The 18,219-nt window shown below is 47.0% G+C and overlaps 1 protein-coding gene across 1 annotated transcript in view; it reads left to right on the top strand.

Annotated features, from left to right (window-relative positions):
- znf638 (zinc finger protein 638) overlaps positions 1 to 18,219 on the top strand; it is a 126,526-nt gene that overhangs the window by 94,391 nt on the left and 13,916 nt on the right. Inside the window, exons 18-20 of the mRNA XM_072257019.1 lie at positions 8,523 to 8,557; positions 14,005 to 15,061; positions 17,503 to 17,565. Coding sequence (XP_072113120.1) covers positions 8,523 to 8,557; positions 14,005 to 15,061; positions 17,503 to 17,565 — 1,155 coding nt within the window. The remainder of the gene's footprint in view (positions 1 to 8,522; positions 8,558 to 14,004; positions 15,062 to 17,502; positions 17,566 to 18,219) is intronic.

Below are 18,219 nucleotides of genomic sequence, written 5' to 3'. Positions count from 1 at the left end.
CTCCTTGACCAGAATCAGCTCCTGTCCAGGAAAAGCACTTGTACGTTGTGCTGACCCATCTTTATTACCTACTTACTATTCCCTTCTGTTGTCCCACAGCAGCTCAGGTGCTGCCACACCGGACAACTGCCTTTTACTGACTGGAATAAGGGCTGACCCAGTCTAATGTGTTACCCAAGTTAATTTCAGGGTTCTTTTGAAGACCCTGACCTGGAGTTACACGCTGACTTCGGTTCTTTGCGGGAATGGGACCCATTCTCGGGGTTTCAGGACTCACTGTTGTTTGGCACGCCAAGGGTTCAGCCTGAGAGTACGGCTTGTATTTGGAAGCCTAAGATCTCGGGGCTCTGGAGACAGGCGGATCAAGGGTCGGTGTCGTGGCAGGAGACCAGTGTGCCATTGAGGGAGTCGGAATATCTTCTGCTGTGTGCCCAAAGACTCGAGATCTTTGCAATCTTCAGGCACAGAGCTCAGAAAAAGCAATGTAACAGACTTTCAACATTGTAAACCAGCGAGTTGTTTGTTATGTCTCCCCACTCGCTGGGAAAATGGAGACACCTTTTTCTCCCTTATTAGGGAGAGAGAGAATCTGTGGTACGTCAAATACTGGGTGTAACACAAAGTCTGTGTCTTTGCTATTGCTTTGCTCATACTTGAGTGCTTGGTGATGGTGCTGATATTTGCTTTTTTTTTTGGCCAGTGCAGGGAGGGGGGTTGTTGCTTGCTGCTGTTTACGTGCGGGAAGGAGGGGAGCTCGGGATGACATTGGGATTCTTACATTCATCTGTCGCCGTTCTTTGGGGCACTTCTCTGTTTTTGTGGATGTTTGCAAAGGCATTTCAGGATGTATATTGTATACGTTTCTCTGACATTGAATTGAACCTTTGAACCTTAATGTAATGTGTATACCCAGCTCAAGTGGGGCTCAGAATCAGGGTTATCGTGACTTGAGTCATGAAATTTGTTGTTTTGCGGCAACAGTACAATGCAATACATAAAAAGTGACTATAAATTACAATATCAATATATTTAAAAATAATTAGTATAAAAGAGGACAGAATAGTGAAGTAATGTTGATGGGCCATTCAGAAATCTGATGGTGAAGAAGAAGCTTTTCCCAACACGTTGGCTGTGTCTCTCCAGGTTCCTGTACCTCATGGTGGTTAGTTTGTTCATCTTATGTCAAGCCATATCTGTCCAAGATAACTAGTTGAGGATCCCAACCACCCATCCCACAATCTCTCTGACCCACTACTATCAGGAAGGAGGTACAGGAGCATCAGGACTAGGACTACCAGACTGGGTAACAGCTTCGTCCCTCAGACTCTGAGACTAATGAATACCCTGCCACCGCCAAAGTTTCATCATTAGGACAGCAAGCTGTTTATTGTTTACCCGTGCTACGCATTACATGCATTTTGAACTATATTTTATTAATTTATTATGGTAATATTTTGTTTTATGAGTGCACCGTGGTCTGGAGGAACGTTTTCTTTGGTCGTGTATATGTGCAGTCAGGTGACAATAAATTTGAACTGCTGGAAGGTTAGTAATAACTTGGCAGTGAGAAAGTTTATTTGCTTGATTGGAAGCTATGGTAAATTAAGTGTTACAAGAAGAACTAATGAGTACATTGTGCGGTCCCAGTCAGCTGTCCGTAATTAAAGTCAGAGGAGACGTGTATTACCAAGGAGAACTGCTAAACAATTGGCTCACACCACAGTTGGGTGTTTTAGAGAAGCACAACCAAAAGATAGTGTGAGGCAGCCAGATGGGATTGTTATGTGTGGGAAAACCAGGGCTGCATTCACCACTTCTAGAAATGATTTCTCAGTATGTTAGGAATTAAATGTCCCGGAGCCCAACAGAACTGTGACACTTTTGATTTCAGCCCTATCCATGGCTTCTCATTTTGTTCACTATTCGTGTTTTATCCCATTGTGGATCATTTAAAGAATAAATCACCTATTAATGTGTGCCCGCTGAGATTGATAGTCTGCTGCAGAACCTGATGTACAGGGGCTACTGGTGGACAAACTCCTACAGAAGTTACAGCACTGAATACAGTGCCATGTAAGCTCTGTGAAGCAGTACATTTTGGTCCAATTAAGCAGCTGTCCCAGTCAGCTGAAGTTTCATGGAAATAGTTTAAAAAGGTATAAAAAGACAAACTACTAGTTAACTGAGTTTAAAAAAATTATGTATTTAAATGAAATAGAGCAAATTAGAACATTATCAATACTATTACAGTACTATAAAACTGTAGTAGTTCCTAATATTTATCGATGAAGGAATTTATCCAGTGTACATGTTCTTTTGATTGACTAAATTAACGAAATCAGTAGACACCTAGTGTAGATAATTAACTGCCTTCATACAATACTATTGCCAGTTGCATTCTCCAAATCTTAATTTCCATTGTAATGTTTGAAGTGATTGTTGATACTTTCAAATTCTTTGTAGCTCCTAAATTGAAGTAGTGAAATAGTTTAATTTTCACTCACGGCCATTTCTGGCATCTCCAAACCTGAATGCTTTAAACCGCAGTGAGCAAAACGGTTCTGAATTGTCTTACTGCTTATTACTCAACAAGTATTAGTGACGAAAATCACTGCCTTTTTAACACAAATGCATGCAATTGACCCTATTTAAAAATTGTTCACTGTAAGCACAGTATAGTGTCTTAACAGCCACAAAAGATAGTTAGAAACTGTTTGGCAACAGTGCCTGTCCCATTTAAGTCCCAAATAAACAAAGGAAATCCTGGCTAGTTTCTTGAGTAGTTTTAGTTCTTCAAGAGTTGTCCCAAATAAGCAGCTGCCCCATTTAACGGATGACCCAATTAACTGAAATCCACTATAGTTTCTTTTGGTTGGAGATCAAGGTGTCACCTCAACATTTACTTGTGTTCACAGACCTGCTTTTTCCATTTTATTTAACACACATCAAATTGCATTTTAGGAGTTAGCCTTAAATACAGTGAGTGTATGTCTGTGGTCTTCTCTGCTGTAGCCCATCAACTTCAAGGTTCAATGCGTTGTGCATTCAGTGATGCTCTTCAGAACATTACTGTTGTAACGCTTGGTTATTTGTGTTGCTGTCACTTTACTGTTAGTTTGAACCAGACTGGCCATTCTCCTCACGTCTCATTAACAAGGCGTTTTCTACCACATAAGTGCCACTCACTGGATGCTGTTTGTTTTTTGCCCCACTCTGTACACTCTGGAGCAGGGGTTCACAACCTGGGGTCCATGGACCCCATGCTTAAAGGTATTGGTCCTGCTGTAGAGACTATTATACGTGAAAATCAAAGAAGATCAGTAGCTTCTAAGATACAGCAAACCATTCAGTTTAGGAGATAATAGATAAAGGCCAAATGCAGGCAAATAGAGCTAGCTCAAAGAGATGTTAAGGTCAGTATGGACCAGCTGGGTTGAAGTACCACCCTATAACACCTCTGGCTGTCCTGATATATGCCTCTTATCTCACTGGCTACTCACCCTGCCTGCCCTGTCCCCCCTCATGCCATCCACAGGTGACATCCTTGTGAATCTTCTCTGCACCCACAACAGTACAATCTCCTGCAGTTTGGCAGCCAGAACGGCAAATAATCTCCAGTTCTGGTATGCCCATTGTTTAACAAAAATGTTCTGTATCCTCCCTGTTCTTATTCCCTCTGTCCCAGCTAATCAGGATTGGTGTTCCATTTATCTTGCATACCAGTGCTCTTCCGGTCCATGGTACCTTCAGCCACTACCACTACCAACACTTCACTGGTCATTGATGGAGGCCAGTGAAGCTACCAGCACATCTTTGGAATGTGGGAGGAAACTGGAACCCACATGGTCATGAGAAAAGTATGCAAATTCCACAGAGATGGTGTCCAAAAGTGTGATCACACCCAGTCTCTGGAAGTCAGGCAGTTGCACTTCTTGCTTAAACCTGCCTTTGGAGGCAACCTCATGAAGTTTACGGTTAGATTTATGCAGACAGAAGTTGCCCATCCTAAACTGCATAACCTCTCTTGATCCGCAACGGGGAAAGCAGATTTTGCCTGTGGGTGTCTGGCAAAAAAACACAAAATTTTGCAGATGCTGGAAATGCAGAGCAACACACAAATTGCTGTCGAAACTCAGCAGGTGAGGGGTCTTGGGAACTGCTTATTCTCCTCCAGAGATGCTCAGCAGAATTTTCCCTGTGCTCTGTGTGTGTGTGGAAGCTTATCCCTGTGCTGTGAGCTGCTTCCTCCTGCTAACTGGACCCATTTTCCCCACCTGAGTGTATGATAACTGTATTTTACCCCTTCTTTCCCCCACTCACCCCACAATTGATCAAAGGATTGTTTCGCTCAAGTTTAACAGCATAACATCCCTCTGAAATTTTTATGTAATGGTTCCTCTTGGATCACATTATCATTAGCTTTTCCTTTCGTCATACTCAGAGCACATTCAGTGCACCAGTGTATTGTGTTTGCAGAGGTAGTTAAGTTTTGGTGTAATTCTAGCATCTGTCAGCTCATTCTCTTTCAGCTCGGTCATCGGCTCCAGCCCCACAGCCAAGCACAAAACCTCAAGGGATGTTTCATCAGTGTGGGGAGACATCAAAGATTGGAGTGTTTTAAATTTATTTCTGATTAATGTTAGCGGACAGCCTGAGACTTTTTCCCCAAGGTGGAAATGGGAGGGTGTCATTTTAAGGTGGTTGGAGGAAAGTATAGTGGGAATATCAGGGTTTTTTTTTTCCGCAGGGAGTGCTGGGTACATTGAACGCGCTAACATGCTTTGGGGGGGGGGGGTGTTGCTGTGGTAGAGGCAGGTGCATTAGGGACATGTAAGTGACCCTTGGATAAGCACATTGGTGATAGGAAAATGGAGGGGTATGTGGGAGAGAATGGTTAGAATTTAACTATTAGATTGACCTTAGGGTAGGTTAAAAGCTCAGCACAACATTGTGAGCTGAAGAGCCTGTACTGTGCTGTAATGTTGACCAAAAAAGTTCTACTTATTTACTCTCCTCGCTGTGAGATTTTGCATTCGGTCATCTGCAATGTCCCCACCCCAAGATCTTGTTTGACCCGCTGAGTTCTTCCAGCAGAAGTGTTGTTCCAGCAGCTGCAGTCTCCTTGTGCCTTCATCGATCGGCTTCTGGTGTTGGGAGGTAATCAGAGCTGCCAGCATGCTCCTCTGACCGATCAAGATCACCTCTTTGTTCAGTTCACTGACCAGGAAATGACATGACATGAAACTTACTCTATATGAACAGCAGGGGATTGGATTAATAGGAACAGTTGTGTATACTTGACATCTTTGTTCAAAGACAGAGGAGGAAGTTAGGTGATATCATTTGTGTTTTCTCTGGAGCAGCAGAGGCTGAGAGGAGATCAAGGTTTATAAGATCATGAGAGGTATAGATAGAGTAGAGGCGGTATCTTTTCCCAGGGGTTGAAATATCTAATACCAGAGGACATGCATTTAAGGTGAGAGGGCTTAATGTCAAAGAGGAAAGTTTTTATACAGAGTGGTGGGTCCCTGCAATGTGCTGCCTGGGTTGGAGATACAAGCAGATTCAGTGGCATGCAAAAGTTTGGGCACCCCTGGTCAAAATTTCTGTTGCTGTGAATAGTTAAGTGAGTAGAAGATGAACTGATCTCCAAAAGTCATAAAGTTAAAGATGAAACATTTTTTTCAACATTTTAAGCAAGATTAGTATATTATTTTTGTTTTGTACATTTTAGAGTGAAAAAAAGGAAAGGAGCACCATGCAAAAGTTTGGGCACCCCAAGAGATTTGAGCTCTCAGATAACTTTTACCAAGGTCTCAGACCTTAATTAGCTTGTTAAGGCTATGGCTTGTTCACAATCATCATTAGGAAAGGCCAGGTGATGCAAATTTCAAAGCTTTATAAATACCCTGACTCCTCAAACCTTGTCCCAACAATCAGCAGCCATGGGCTCCTCTAAGCAGCTGCCTAGCACTCTGAAAATTAAAATAAAGGATGCCCACAAAGCAGGAGAAGGCTATAAGAAGATAGCAAAGCGTTTTCATGTAGCCGTTTCCTCAGTTCATAATATAATTAAGAAATGGCAGTTAACAGGAATGGTGGAGGTCAAGTTGAGGTCTGGAAGACCAAGAAAACTTTCTGAGAGAACTGCTTGTAGGATTGCTAGAAAGGCAAATCAAAACCCCCGTCTGACTGCAGAAGACCTTCAGGAAGATTTAGCAGACTCTGGAGTGGTGGTGCACTGTTCTACTGTGCAGCGACACCTGCACAAATATGACCTTCATGGTAGAGTCATCAGAAGAAAACCTTTCCTGCGTCCTCACCACAAAATTCAGCATCAGAAGTTTGCAAAGAAACATCTAAACAAGCCTGATGCATTTTGGAAACAAGTCCTGTGGACTGATGAAGCTAAAATAGAACTTTTTGGCCGCAATGAGCAAAGGTATGTTTGAAGAAAAAAAGGTGCAGAACTTCATGAAAAGAACACCTCTCCATCTGTTAAGCAAGGGGGTTGATTGATCATGCTTTGGGCTTGTGTTGCAGCCAGTGGCACGGGGAACATTACACTGGTAGAGGGAAGAATGAATTCAATTAAATACCTACAAATTCTGGAAGCAAACATCACATCGTCTGTAAAAAAAAAAAGCTGAAGATGGAAAGAGGATGGCTTCTCCAACAGGATAATGATCCTAAACGCACCTCAGAATCCACAATGGACTACCTCAAGAGGTGCAAGCTGAAGGTTTTGCCCTGGCCCTCACAGACCCCCAACCTAAACATCATTGAAAATCTGTGGATAGATCCCAAAAGAGCAGTGCATGCAGGACGGCCCAAGAATCTCACAGAACTAGAAGCCTTTTGCAAGGAAGAATGGGCGAAAATCCCCCAAACAAGAATTGGAAGACTCAGCTGGCTACAGAAAGCGCCTACAGGCTGTGATACTTGCCAAAGTGGGTGTTACTAAGTACTGACCATGCAGGGTGCCCAAACTTTTGCTTTGGGCCCTTTTCCTTGTTTGTTATTTTGAAACTGTAAACCATGGAAATAAAAAGGTAATGTTACTTAAAATATTTAAGAAATGTATCATCGTTAACTTTATGGCTTATGGAAATCAGGTCATCTTTTACTCACTTCGCTATTCACAGTCACAGAAATTTTGACCGGGGTGCCAAACTTTTGCATGCCACTGTACATTAGAGACTAATAACGGACTTTTAGATCGGCAAATGAATGTGAGGAAAATGGGTATGGGCATTATTTAGGCAGAAGAGATTAGTTTAGATGGTCATTTGATTATTATTAGGTTTGGCACAACATTGTGGGCTAAGGGGCCTGTTCCTGTGCTGTTCTGTTATATTTGATTGCATTTTAAAAGGATGACTATATTGATGCTGCATATTGATGAATGCAGAACAAATGACTCACCATTGAAGAGAAATTTGGATAGGTACATGGGCAGCTATAGTCCAAGTATGCCTCGATGGGACCGGGCATAATAATAGTTAGACACGGACTTAATGGGCCATAGAGCCTGTTTCTGTGCCACAGTGCTCGATGACTCAGGACCTAGGATCCCCAGTGCTGTAGTGACTTTACTGTGAGATGATATATCTTGCCACCAGTGTACATTAGTGGTGGAGGGATCGAATGTTCAGTGGGGTTGAATAGGGTGCCACTCAAACAGTCTTTTTTTATCCTTGAGCCTTTGAGAGTTGAACTCACCCAGACAAATGGAGCTATTCCAGCACACTTCCATTGTTTGCCTTGTAGATAACACTGTAGAAGAGTTGAGTCACTCACTGTAGAAAATCCAGCTTCTGGTGTGGTCTACAGTAACTGGTCTGGTAGCTTCTGTGACCTCTTCCCCTATCTCTCTGTTGGTGTTAAGAGGTGAGACAATTTAATGTAAGGGGAAGATTATTGGACTATTCCAAAGAGAGGTTTTATTTGTCAGCTGTACGTTGAAGCATGCAGTGAAATACATCATCTGCATCAAATCAAATCACGAGGATTATGCTGGAGGCAGCTTGCAAGTGTCGCCAAGCTTCCGGCATCAACATGGCATACCTACAACTCACTAATCCTAACCAGTACGTCTTTGGAATGTAGGAGGAAACCCATGTGGTCACTTGGAGAACATTCAAACTCCTCACAGACAGCAATGCAAATTAAACTCTGATCAGTAATATCTGGCACTGTAAAACAATTGTGCTAACTGTGCTGCTGTGCCCAAGTTATCACTGCCCAGTCAAACCTGCATTTGTTTCCTCTCTCCTCTCCCCCCTCCCTCACCCCTCTCCCCCCTCCCTCACCCCTCTCCCCCTCCCTTCTCTCCCCGTCTCCTCTTCCCCTCCCCCCTCTCCCACACACTTGTGTGTGTCTCTCTCTGTCTGTAAATCTACCATTTCTCATTGGAGTGTACTGCATGCAAGGATATCTGAACTGTCTTCCAGCCGCTTCTTCCTATCGTGCATGTGTTTAAATTGATAAAACTTAACGCAGTCTTTGTTCTTATGTTGCAGAATCAAGGAAAGGAAGACCAGTCACCTAAGGAGAGGTAAGCTTCCCAGAATGATCCCGTAGCAGTTAATTACCTTGGGAATGTTGGATTCCCATATTTTTTAATCCAAGTTTCTTTTGGAAGTCAGGAAAGAGGCACAAAATGATCATTTTGTTCAGAATTAATAGAACAAAGAAAGTTGAAAATGGACAGTGATAGAGGTCAAGTTAATGAAGGGAGAAGGGTAAAAAGATCAGACAGTGGCACCACTGCATGGTCTGCTCTATTTGTACACGTACTGTGGATAAGAAACGTTCCATTTAAATTTGCAGATAAGAGTCAGCAATCAGAAAGGCTCTATTCAAATAACGCAGCACCAGAGAACCTTCAAGAGGTTTCCAGAATCACAGTCAGGTTTATTACCACTGGTACGTGTGGTGAATTTGTTAATTTAGCATCAGCAATACAGTGCAATATATAATAACAAAGAAGAAAATAGATTACAGTAAGTTTATATGTATATTAAATAATTAGATCAAAAGTAGTCCAAAACAGAAATAATATTGGAAAAAAAGAGAGGTAATGTTCATGGGTTCAGTGTCCATTTACGAATGAAATGGCAGAGGGGAGGAAGCTGCTACTGAATCACTGAGTGTGTGCCTTCAGGCTTCTGTATCTCTTTCCTGACAGTAACAATGAAAAGAGGACATGTCCGGGGTAATGAACATTACCTTTTTGAGACACCACTCCTTCAAGATGTCTCAGATACTGTGGAGGCTAGTCTCCAAGATGGAGCTGACTTATTTTACAACTTTCTGTAGCTTCTTTCGGTCCTGTGCAGTAGCCACCCCCCCACCCATACCATACCTGTCAGAGCACTATCCATGGTACGTCTATAGGAGAAATATACAGATCTAATCACTAGGGGGACAAACTGAACAGCTGCATATACATACTGTGCCCGCTAGGAAGCATACTAAACAGTTACATGTATAGGAGTAGTTATATAAAATACAAACAGACAATTAATTGTTAAACCATCAAGAAAATAACAGTTTTCCAACAGAGAACACGTGGCCTGGTGCACGTGAAGTCTGGCGACCCACCTTTGCGTTTCCTTCTACAGTGTTGCCCCGTGGCAGGTTGTGTGGGATGCACAAAGCCATACCTGGTGTACGGACAGAGTCCCGGAGAGCTAATATCCAGGTACCCACCTGACACCCGAGCTAGAGCATTCCACAGTGGGTGGCAGTCCAAACCAAACTCTTGATCCATTCACGAAATGGAGCAACAGCACTGTGGAGCTGGTGTAGACAGGGTGCCAGCCCAGGAGCCACGTTCCAAGATTGTTCAATATCATTTCCAGTACACAAGCATAAAGGAGAACAAGATAATTGTTACTCCAGATCCAATGCAGCTCAAAACAAATTCAATAAGATGAAGAACACAAGAATAAAAAAACACAATAAATTTAAAAAAAAAATGAGATAGCTGATGTACATTGATTGTATGTCCATAAAGTGATGCTATACATGGGAGTGTCTAAACATAATGTCATTCAGACAGGAAATGATAAACTAGTGGTGATTGGGGGTGTGGAGGGGTAAGTTAGTGGGTAGAGGTGTTGGCACCCTTACTGATAGGGAAAAGTAACTGTCTTTGAGACTGGTGATCCTAGCATGAATGCTAAGTAGCCTCCTCCCTAAAGCGAATGGGACAAACAGGATTGGTGTGAACCATCGTGATGTTACTGGCCTTTATGCACCATTATTATATGCTGGTGCCGGTGATGCGTTGAGCAGTTTTAACTACCCATTGTAGACCCTTCCTGCCTGCCACTGTGCAGCAGTCAGTTGTCCAATTCAGCACGTCCTGGCAGGTGGCTGTAATGAAATATTAGATAGAACAGCAAAGGAATCCAAATTAGGTTTAATTATGTCGTAGCGATGTGCTACACACAAAGCTAGAAATAACGACGCAGAGTCTGTAAGTTGCACTCGAGACTAGCTTATTCAAACTTCGCGGCACTGGCTTTTATGCAGTTCCGTTCCTGCCCTCTCTGGGCGGAAATGACGTCAGAGGTGCATTACAAAAGTCTCTTCCAACGTGCGGGCTTTCTCCCCTTGCTGGTGAAGAGGAAGGCCGACACCATTTTGTGAGCCGGTTCACCTGAATGGGTCGCCACATCCCCCCACCCCCCCCCCCCCCCCCCGCCATAAGCAGTGATATACATTCCCCAATGTCCACAGTCTGGATCAGTCTCTGGGCGGTTTGCCTCTGCGCCGCGGTGCCTGAACCTCAACTGGCTGCGCCAAGTCCACAAGGGCTGGTTTGAGTCGGTCCGCTGTGAAAACCTCCTCTTTCCCCATGATGTCCAGAACGTACGTGGACCCGTTGATCACCTTGAATGGTCCCTTGTACGGCCGCTGTAACAGTGCCCGGTGTGCACCCCTTCATACAAATACAAACTACAGTTCTTCAGTTCTTTGGGTACGCAGGTGGGGCTCTGTCCGTGCTGTGAAGTGGGTATGGGGGCAGGTTACCAAGCCTTTGACGTAATCTGTCCAGGACTGCTGTGGGTTCTTCCTCTTGCCCCCATAGGGCTGGTATGAACTATCCTGGGACGACCAGGGGTGCGCCGTATACCAACTCGGCCGACGAGGTGTGCAGATCCTCTTTGGGTGCCGTGCGGATTCCAAGCAGGACCCAGGGAAGCTCGTCCACCCGGTTAGGCCCTTTCAGGCGGGCCATGAGAGCCGACTTCAAGTGATGGTGGAAGCGTTCCACTAGTCCGTTCGACTGTGGGTGGTAGGCAGTTGTGTGGTGTAGCTGTGTTCCCAACAGGCTGGCCACGGCTGACCACAGGCTGGAGGTGAACTGGCCACCTCTGTCGGAGGTAATGTGGGCCGGTATCCCGAAGCGGGCTACCCAGGTTGCAATCAGCGCTCGGGCGCAGGAATCGGCGGTGGTGTCGGTGAGCGGGACCGCCTCTGGCCATCTCGTGAACCAGTCTATCATAGTTAGGAGGTACCATGCTCCTCGCGACATTGGCAGGGGCCCCACGATATCCACATGGATGTGGTCGAACCTCCGGCGGGTGGGTTTGAACTGCTGCGGCGGAGCCTTGGTGTGCCGCTGCACCTTGGCTGTTTGGCACTGCATGCACGTTTTGGCCCATTCGCTGACCTGTTTGCGAAGTCCGTGCCACATGAACTTGCTGGAGACCATCTGGACGGTTATCCTGATAGATGGGTGTCAAGCCATGTATGGAGTTGAAAACTCGCTGCCACCAGGCTGCTGGGACGATGGGGCGAGGTTGGCCGTTAGCCACGTCACACAGGAGGGTCCTCTCACCTGGCCCAACGAGGAAATCTTGCAGCTGCAGACCCAAGACTGCGGTCCTGTAGCTGGGCATCTCGTCCTCTGCCTGCTGCGCCTCCGCCAGTGCTGCATGGTCCACCCCCTGGGACAGGGCCTGGATAGCTGGTCTGGAGAGTGCGTCCGCCACGACGTTGTCCTTTCCCAAGACGTGCTGGATGTCTGTCATGTACTCGGAGATGTAGGACAGATGTCGCTGCTGGCGGGATCGGACACCTTCGGAAACATGAAGTTCAACGGTTTGTGGTCCGTGAATGCGGTGAACAGCCTGCCTTCTGAGAAGTACCTGAAATGCCGGATTGCCAGATATAGTGCCAACAGCTCCCGGTGGAAGGCACTGTACTTGAGTTCGGGTGGCCATAGGTGCCTGCTGAAGAACGCCAGGGGTTGCCAGCGCCCCTCAGTGAGTTTCTCCAGCTCCCCACCGACTGCTGTGTTGGATGCGTCCACTGTGAGGGCGGTTGGAACGCCCGTTCTGGGGTGCACCAGCATCGCGGCGTCTGCCAAGGCTTCCCTGGCTTTAATGAAAGCGGCCGCGGCCTCTTCGTCCCAAGTAATGTGCTTGCCTTTATCCGACATCAGGGTGAACAAAGGGCGCATGATACGGGCTGCTGAGGGGAGGAAGCGGTGGTAGAAGTTCACCATACCAACGAACTCCTGGCCTTTGACTGTGTTGGGCCAGGCGAAGTGGCGGATCACGTCTACCTTGGCGGGCAGGGGTGCTGCCCCGTCTTTGGTAATCCTCTGGCCCAGGAAGTCAATGGTGTCGAGTTCGAACAGGCATTTGGCCGGGTTGATCGTGAGGCCGAAATCACTCGGGCGGGAGTAGAGCTGGCAGAGGTGGGACAGATGCTCTTGACGACTACTGCTGGCTATGAGGATGTCGTCCAAATAGATGAACACAAAGTCCAGGTCGCGTCCCACCGCATCCATTAGCCGCTGGAACGTCTGTGCGGCATCCTTCAGGCCAAACGGGATGATGAGTGCTGTTTTCGGGATGTCTTCAGGGTGTACCGGGATTTGATGGTATCCCCGGACGAGGTCTACTTTGGAAAAGATGCTTGTCCCGTGCAGCACTGGGTAGCGGGCGGTCTGGAGTTGTGGCATCGTTCAGTCTGCAGTAGTCGCCGCATGGTCTCCAGCCCCCGGCTGCTTTGGGCACCATGTGCAGGGGGGAGGCCCAAGGGCTGTCGGACCGCCGTATGATCCCCAATTCCTCCATCCTCTTGAACTCCTCCTTCGCCAGGCGGAACTTGTCTGGGGGGAGCCTTCGTGCACAGGTGTGGAGGGGTGGTCCCTGGGTCGGAATGTGGTGCTGTACTGCATGTCTGGGCATGGCTGCCGTGAACTGCGGTGCCAGAACTGATGGAAGGTCTGCCAGGATTCTGGTGAATTCGTTGTCAGACAGCGTGATGGAGACCAGGTGTGGGGCCGGCAAATTGGTTTCACCCAGGGAGAAGGTCTGGAAAGTCCTCGGGGTCACCAATGTAGCGATGTGCTACACACACAGCTAGAAATAATGACACGCAGTCTGTAAGTTGCACTCGAGACTAGTTTATTCAAACTTCGCGGCACTGGCTTTTACGCAGTTCCGTTCCCGCCCTCCCCGGGCGAAAATGACAAAATTACAAAAGTCTTTTCCCGCGCGGGGGCTTTATCCCCTTGCTGGTGAAGAAGAAGGCCCAGTGCCATTTTGGGGCTGGCCTTTCCGCTGACGCGCAGGCCATTTTGTGAGCCAGTTCGCCTGCGTAGAAAGTGAGTTGCCACAATGTCATGAAATTAGTTGCTTCGTAGCAACAGTATATTACAAAGCTTGAACAATTGTATAAGTTGCAATAAGAATATATACAAATAGATAGTGCAAAAGAGTAAGATGGTGAGGTAGTGTTCATGCTCCATTCCGAAATCTGAAGGTGGAGGGGAAGAAGCTGTTGTTGTAATGACTGTCTTCAGAACAGGCCATCAGCTCCTGCCCATTTAATTTTTATTTTGGACTCTGCTCAGTCACCTGCCCTTCGGCTCATTGAGCCCATGCCACCCAATTAACCTACTAACCCATACCTATGTGGGAGGAAACTCACCCGGTCACAGGGAGAACGTACAAACTCCTTGCTTTAATTTTGCAGTGGTGATGCCAGCAAGGAGCCAGAACCGATGGAAACTGAACCGGCTGAGAAAGCAGAGTCTATGGATGTGGGACTGGCTGATAAGAAAGCCCAAGGGACTCCAAGTGACAAAACCACGACAGAGTCCACCAAACCAGATGTAACCATGGCCTCTGTTCCAGAGACGGAGACTGTGGCAGCAACCACGACAGGGGCAGCTCCCCAGAATGTGGTCCCCACTACTGCTGCTGAGCCTCCTGCAGCCAGTGCAGGCACCATCAGCAGCACCCCACTCACCGCTAAGCCTCCAGCTTCGTTTGCTTCAGGGACACCGGCTGGCGAGCCTGGTTTAACAGAGTCGGGCCAGGCTGGCAAAGTTGTTCCGGTGAACCGAAACGCACCATCCAAACCTGTGGTTGCAGCCGAAGCAATGGGAAAGCCATCAGCAACGCCTGCCGCAGGCAGCGTAACCAAGCCCACAGAGTCCTGTGAGACCAAGCCCGTTAGTACAACTGGCCAGGACACCGAAGGGTCAGCAGGGCCAGATGGTAACACTTCCACCTCCACAATCACAGCAGCTGGCACTGAGGTGGCATTGAAACCAGCTCCAGCGACCTCCACGCCCGAACCTTCTGATGCAGCTGTGGAGAAGGCCAGTCCCGTCTCAGGTACCGTGGCCCCTGCAGGGACACCTACTGCTGAGGGAGACACTGCACCCGTGTCCACCCTCACCCCCTCTGCGCCACCCAAAACCACGAACCCCTCACCAAGCACCACCACCCCCTCCTCCAACACCACCGCCAGGCCGCCCAAGTCCATGGTTGTGAAGCCGACGGGCAAAGAGAGCAGCGCGACCAAGTCAAGCGAGAAGAGGAACGCTCCGCCGAGGAGGGAGCACGCAGCCAGGGAGACGGGAAAAGCCGGCACTCCATCACGGGGCAGAAGCTCATCCAAGGAGGACAGTGGAAGGAGAAGTTCTTCGCATCAGAGGGAGAAGGAATTCCGATCCAGCCGCCGGCACGGTTCCCAATATCCAAGGGACAGGGACAGAGACTACAGATCATACATGTGGAGCAAGGTAAATCTCCAACAGTCCCTGCGCCCCAGGCTGTTGGCTCTGCATGTAACTTGTCCTGCAACTGCCTCTCATAAATACGAGATTCTGCAGCTGCTGGAAATCGAGAGCAACACACACAGAATGCTGGAAGAACTCAGCAGGTCAGGCAGCACCTGTGGTCCACTGTCCTTTCCATCATATTCATCCTTTATCTTTTCCACCTATCCTCTTCCAACCTCTTCTCCATCACCCCACCCACCTGGCTTCATCTGTCACCTTTTAACATGCCCTTCCTCCACCTTATTCTGGCATTTCCCCTCTTCGTTTCCAGTCCTGATGAAGAGTCTAGGGCCAAAACATCAAATGTTTATTTCTCTCCATTGATGCTACCTGACCTTTTGAGTTCCTGCAGCATTTTGTGTGGGTTACTCTGTAACTACCTCTTGTGCTTCGTCTCCCTCCCATTCCTCATCTCTGCAGAAACACAGTTTGCTGAAACTGGGTTGCACTATCTGCTGGACCCTTCCGTTACACACTTTCAGCTTGATGACTGGGGTCATTCTCCCCTCTCAGTACTGAGAAGAGCTTCTGTAAATGATCAACGCTAAAATAGGGGGGAATGGCAGGATTTGAGAGGGTGTCTTGTGAGGATAGGTTGAGTCAGTAACAGCTTTTCTCTTTGGAGTGGAGGAAGATGATAGGTGATTTGATAAAGGTGTACAAACTGATACGAGATATAGATCGAGTGGACAGCCAGAGATTTTATCCTAGAGCAGAAATGAATGATATAAGGGTAAATGATTTTAAGATTTGATTGTACAGGGGGATGTCAGGAAAGTTTTTTACACAGAGAGTGGTGTCTGTGTGTGTGTGTGTGTGTGTGTGTGTGTGTGTGTGTGTGTAACACCCTGCCAGGGGTGGTGGTAGAGGCTAATACATTAGGGAGATCTAAGAGACTCTTAGATAGACACACGAATGGTAGAAAAATAGAGCGCTGAGTGAAAGGGAAGGGTTAGGCTGATTATCTTAGAGTAGGTTAAAGTGTTGGCACAAGATCATGGGCTAAAGGGTCTGTACTGTGCTGTAATGTTCTATGTGCAAGCCCCGATTTTCAGCTGTAAAATTTGTGTATGGAAGTGGGGGGGCGGGGGTGAACTGAGATAATTCAAACTTCGGTGAGATGTTAAATGTGAATGGTTCTCTGTGATCAGCCCTGGGCCTCAGCTTTTCACCATAAACAGCAGTGGCTAGGATAAGGATCTGGGAGTTGTTTCGGGGCTGCAGGTGAGATAAGGGTTGTGGCTGTACTGTTCTGGGGTGCTGGTCAGGAAGGTGGAGCAATGTATGTGGGCAAGCTTGTGAAAGAGGGATTCCGCAGAAAGACTTAGATTGGGGGTAGTGCCAGATGGAATACAGTGTTGGGATGTATATGGTCATGCTGCACTTCAGTTTTTGTAAATGGGGATAAAATTCAAAAATCAGAGGTGCAAAAGGACTTGGGAGTCCTTGTGCAGGACTCCCTAAAGGTTAACTTGCAGGTTGAGTCACTGTTAAGGAAGACAAATTCAATGTTAGCATTCTTTTAGAGATGACTAGAATATAAAAACAAGGATGCGATGCTAGAGTATTGTGAGCAGTTTTGGGGCCCTGATGCAAGAAAAGTTGTGCTCGCACTGGAGAGAATTCAGAGGAGGTTCAAGAGATTGGTTGCAGAAATGAAAGGGTTAACATATGAGGAGTGTTTGGCTCTGAGCCTGTACTCTCTGAAGTTTAGAAGAATGAGGGGTGATCTTGTGGATGTACAGAGGATGTTTCCTATAGTGAGGGAGTCTGGGACATCCCTTTAGAAGACAGATGAGGAGACATTTCTGTAGCCAAAGGCTGGTGACTCTGTAGAATTTGTTGCCTCAGACGACTGTGTCATTGGATTCATTTAAAGTGGAAGTTGATAGGTTCTTGATTAGTCAGGATGCCAGAGTTATAGGGACAAGACAGAAGAATGGGGTTGAGAGGGATAATAAATCAGCCATGATTGGTGCAACAGACTTGATGGACCAAATGGCTTGATTCTGCTCCTACATCTTGTGGTCTAAGATGTGTGGGGTAATTGGATCAGCCTCTGTGTACAGGTGTAAATCAAGTCAGAATACCTGAGCAGCTCTAGTCAGCCCTCCACGTCCTCCTCCGTATCTGCCTACAGTCTTTGAACATGGAACACTAACTACAGCACAGTACAGGTCCGTCAGCCACGGTGTTCTGTGTTATATGCCTTGTCCTGGCTGTGACTGCCTTGATTACCACTGGCACCTTCTTCTCCTCACCTCCCTATCCCGTCATAATACTGTTCAGGTGAATCGTACCTCTAGTTCACCGAATGTCTTCGCAAAGCTTTGGAATAAAATGCTGCCTCGCTGTCTCAAGTGCCTGTGGGAAATAATGATCCAACTCCTTCTATCTTTCAGACCTCCTCAGACAGAAACAGTAAGGACCGCAGGACCAGCAGCAGAAATCCAAAGAGAGAAGCGGTAAATTCCCTTTCTCTCTCCTGACACCCCTCACCTTAATCATAGAGCATTGCAGCACAGAAATGGGTGCTTCGGCCCATCTACTCTGTGCCTAATCCTATCGACCTGCACGTTCCTCCCTGGCTCCATGCCACTCCCTCGTGCCCTCTTTTTAATCATTTCTTCTCTCCCTACCTAGATCATCCTTCCTCCTCCTACTGATCTCTCTCTTTCCCCCCTCCACCCCTGCTTGCACCTGTACAATTCCTCCCCTTCCTTTGCCCTCCCTGTCTCCATATGTCCCCTCCACCTCCTTTCCTGATCCCTTACTAGTGATGGCCCAGCATTGACTCGATGGGCTAAATGGCTTAATTCTGCCACTATGTCTTATGGAAGTGTGAAAGGGCAGCTTCTTCCTTCACTTCTCTTTTACAAAGGTTCAGTCACTTCTGAACCTATAGCAAGTCATTAGACATCTACACACAGTAAGTGGCCAGCCCCCTGGGACTGGGGTCCTGATGACGCGAGCAAGTGGCTCAGATTCAGGATTTGTGGGCTCGCTGTATTCATGGGGTTGCAAGAGAGATGGGGGGTGGGGCTGCACTTCGGGAACACTTTGTTTCGAGCTTAATGAGGTGTGGGAGCCCGGGGCTCGAAGTCCCAGGCATCAGTAGC

This window comes from Mobula birostris, chromosome 4 (assembly GCF_030028105.1).
Source record: "Mobula birostris isolate sMobBir1 chromosome 4, sMobBir1.hap1, whole genome shotgun sequence".
NCBI classification, from domain to species: Eukaryota; Metazoa; Chordata; class Chondrichthyes; order Myliobatiformes; family Myliobatidae; genus Mobula; species Mobula birostris.
This window is presented reverse-complemented; position numbering and strand designations above follow the sequence as displayed.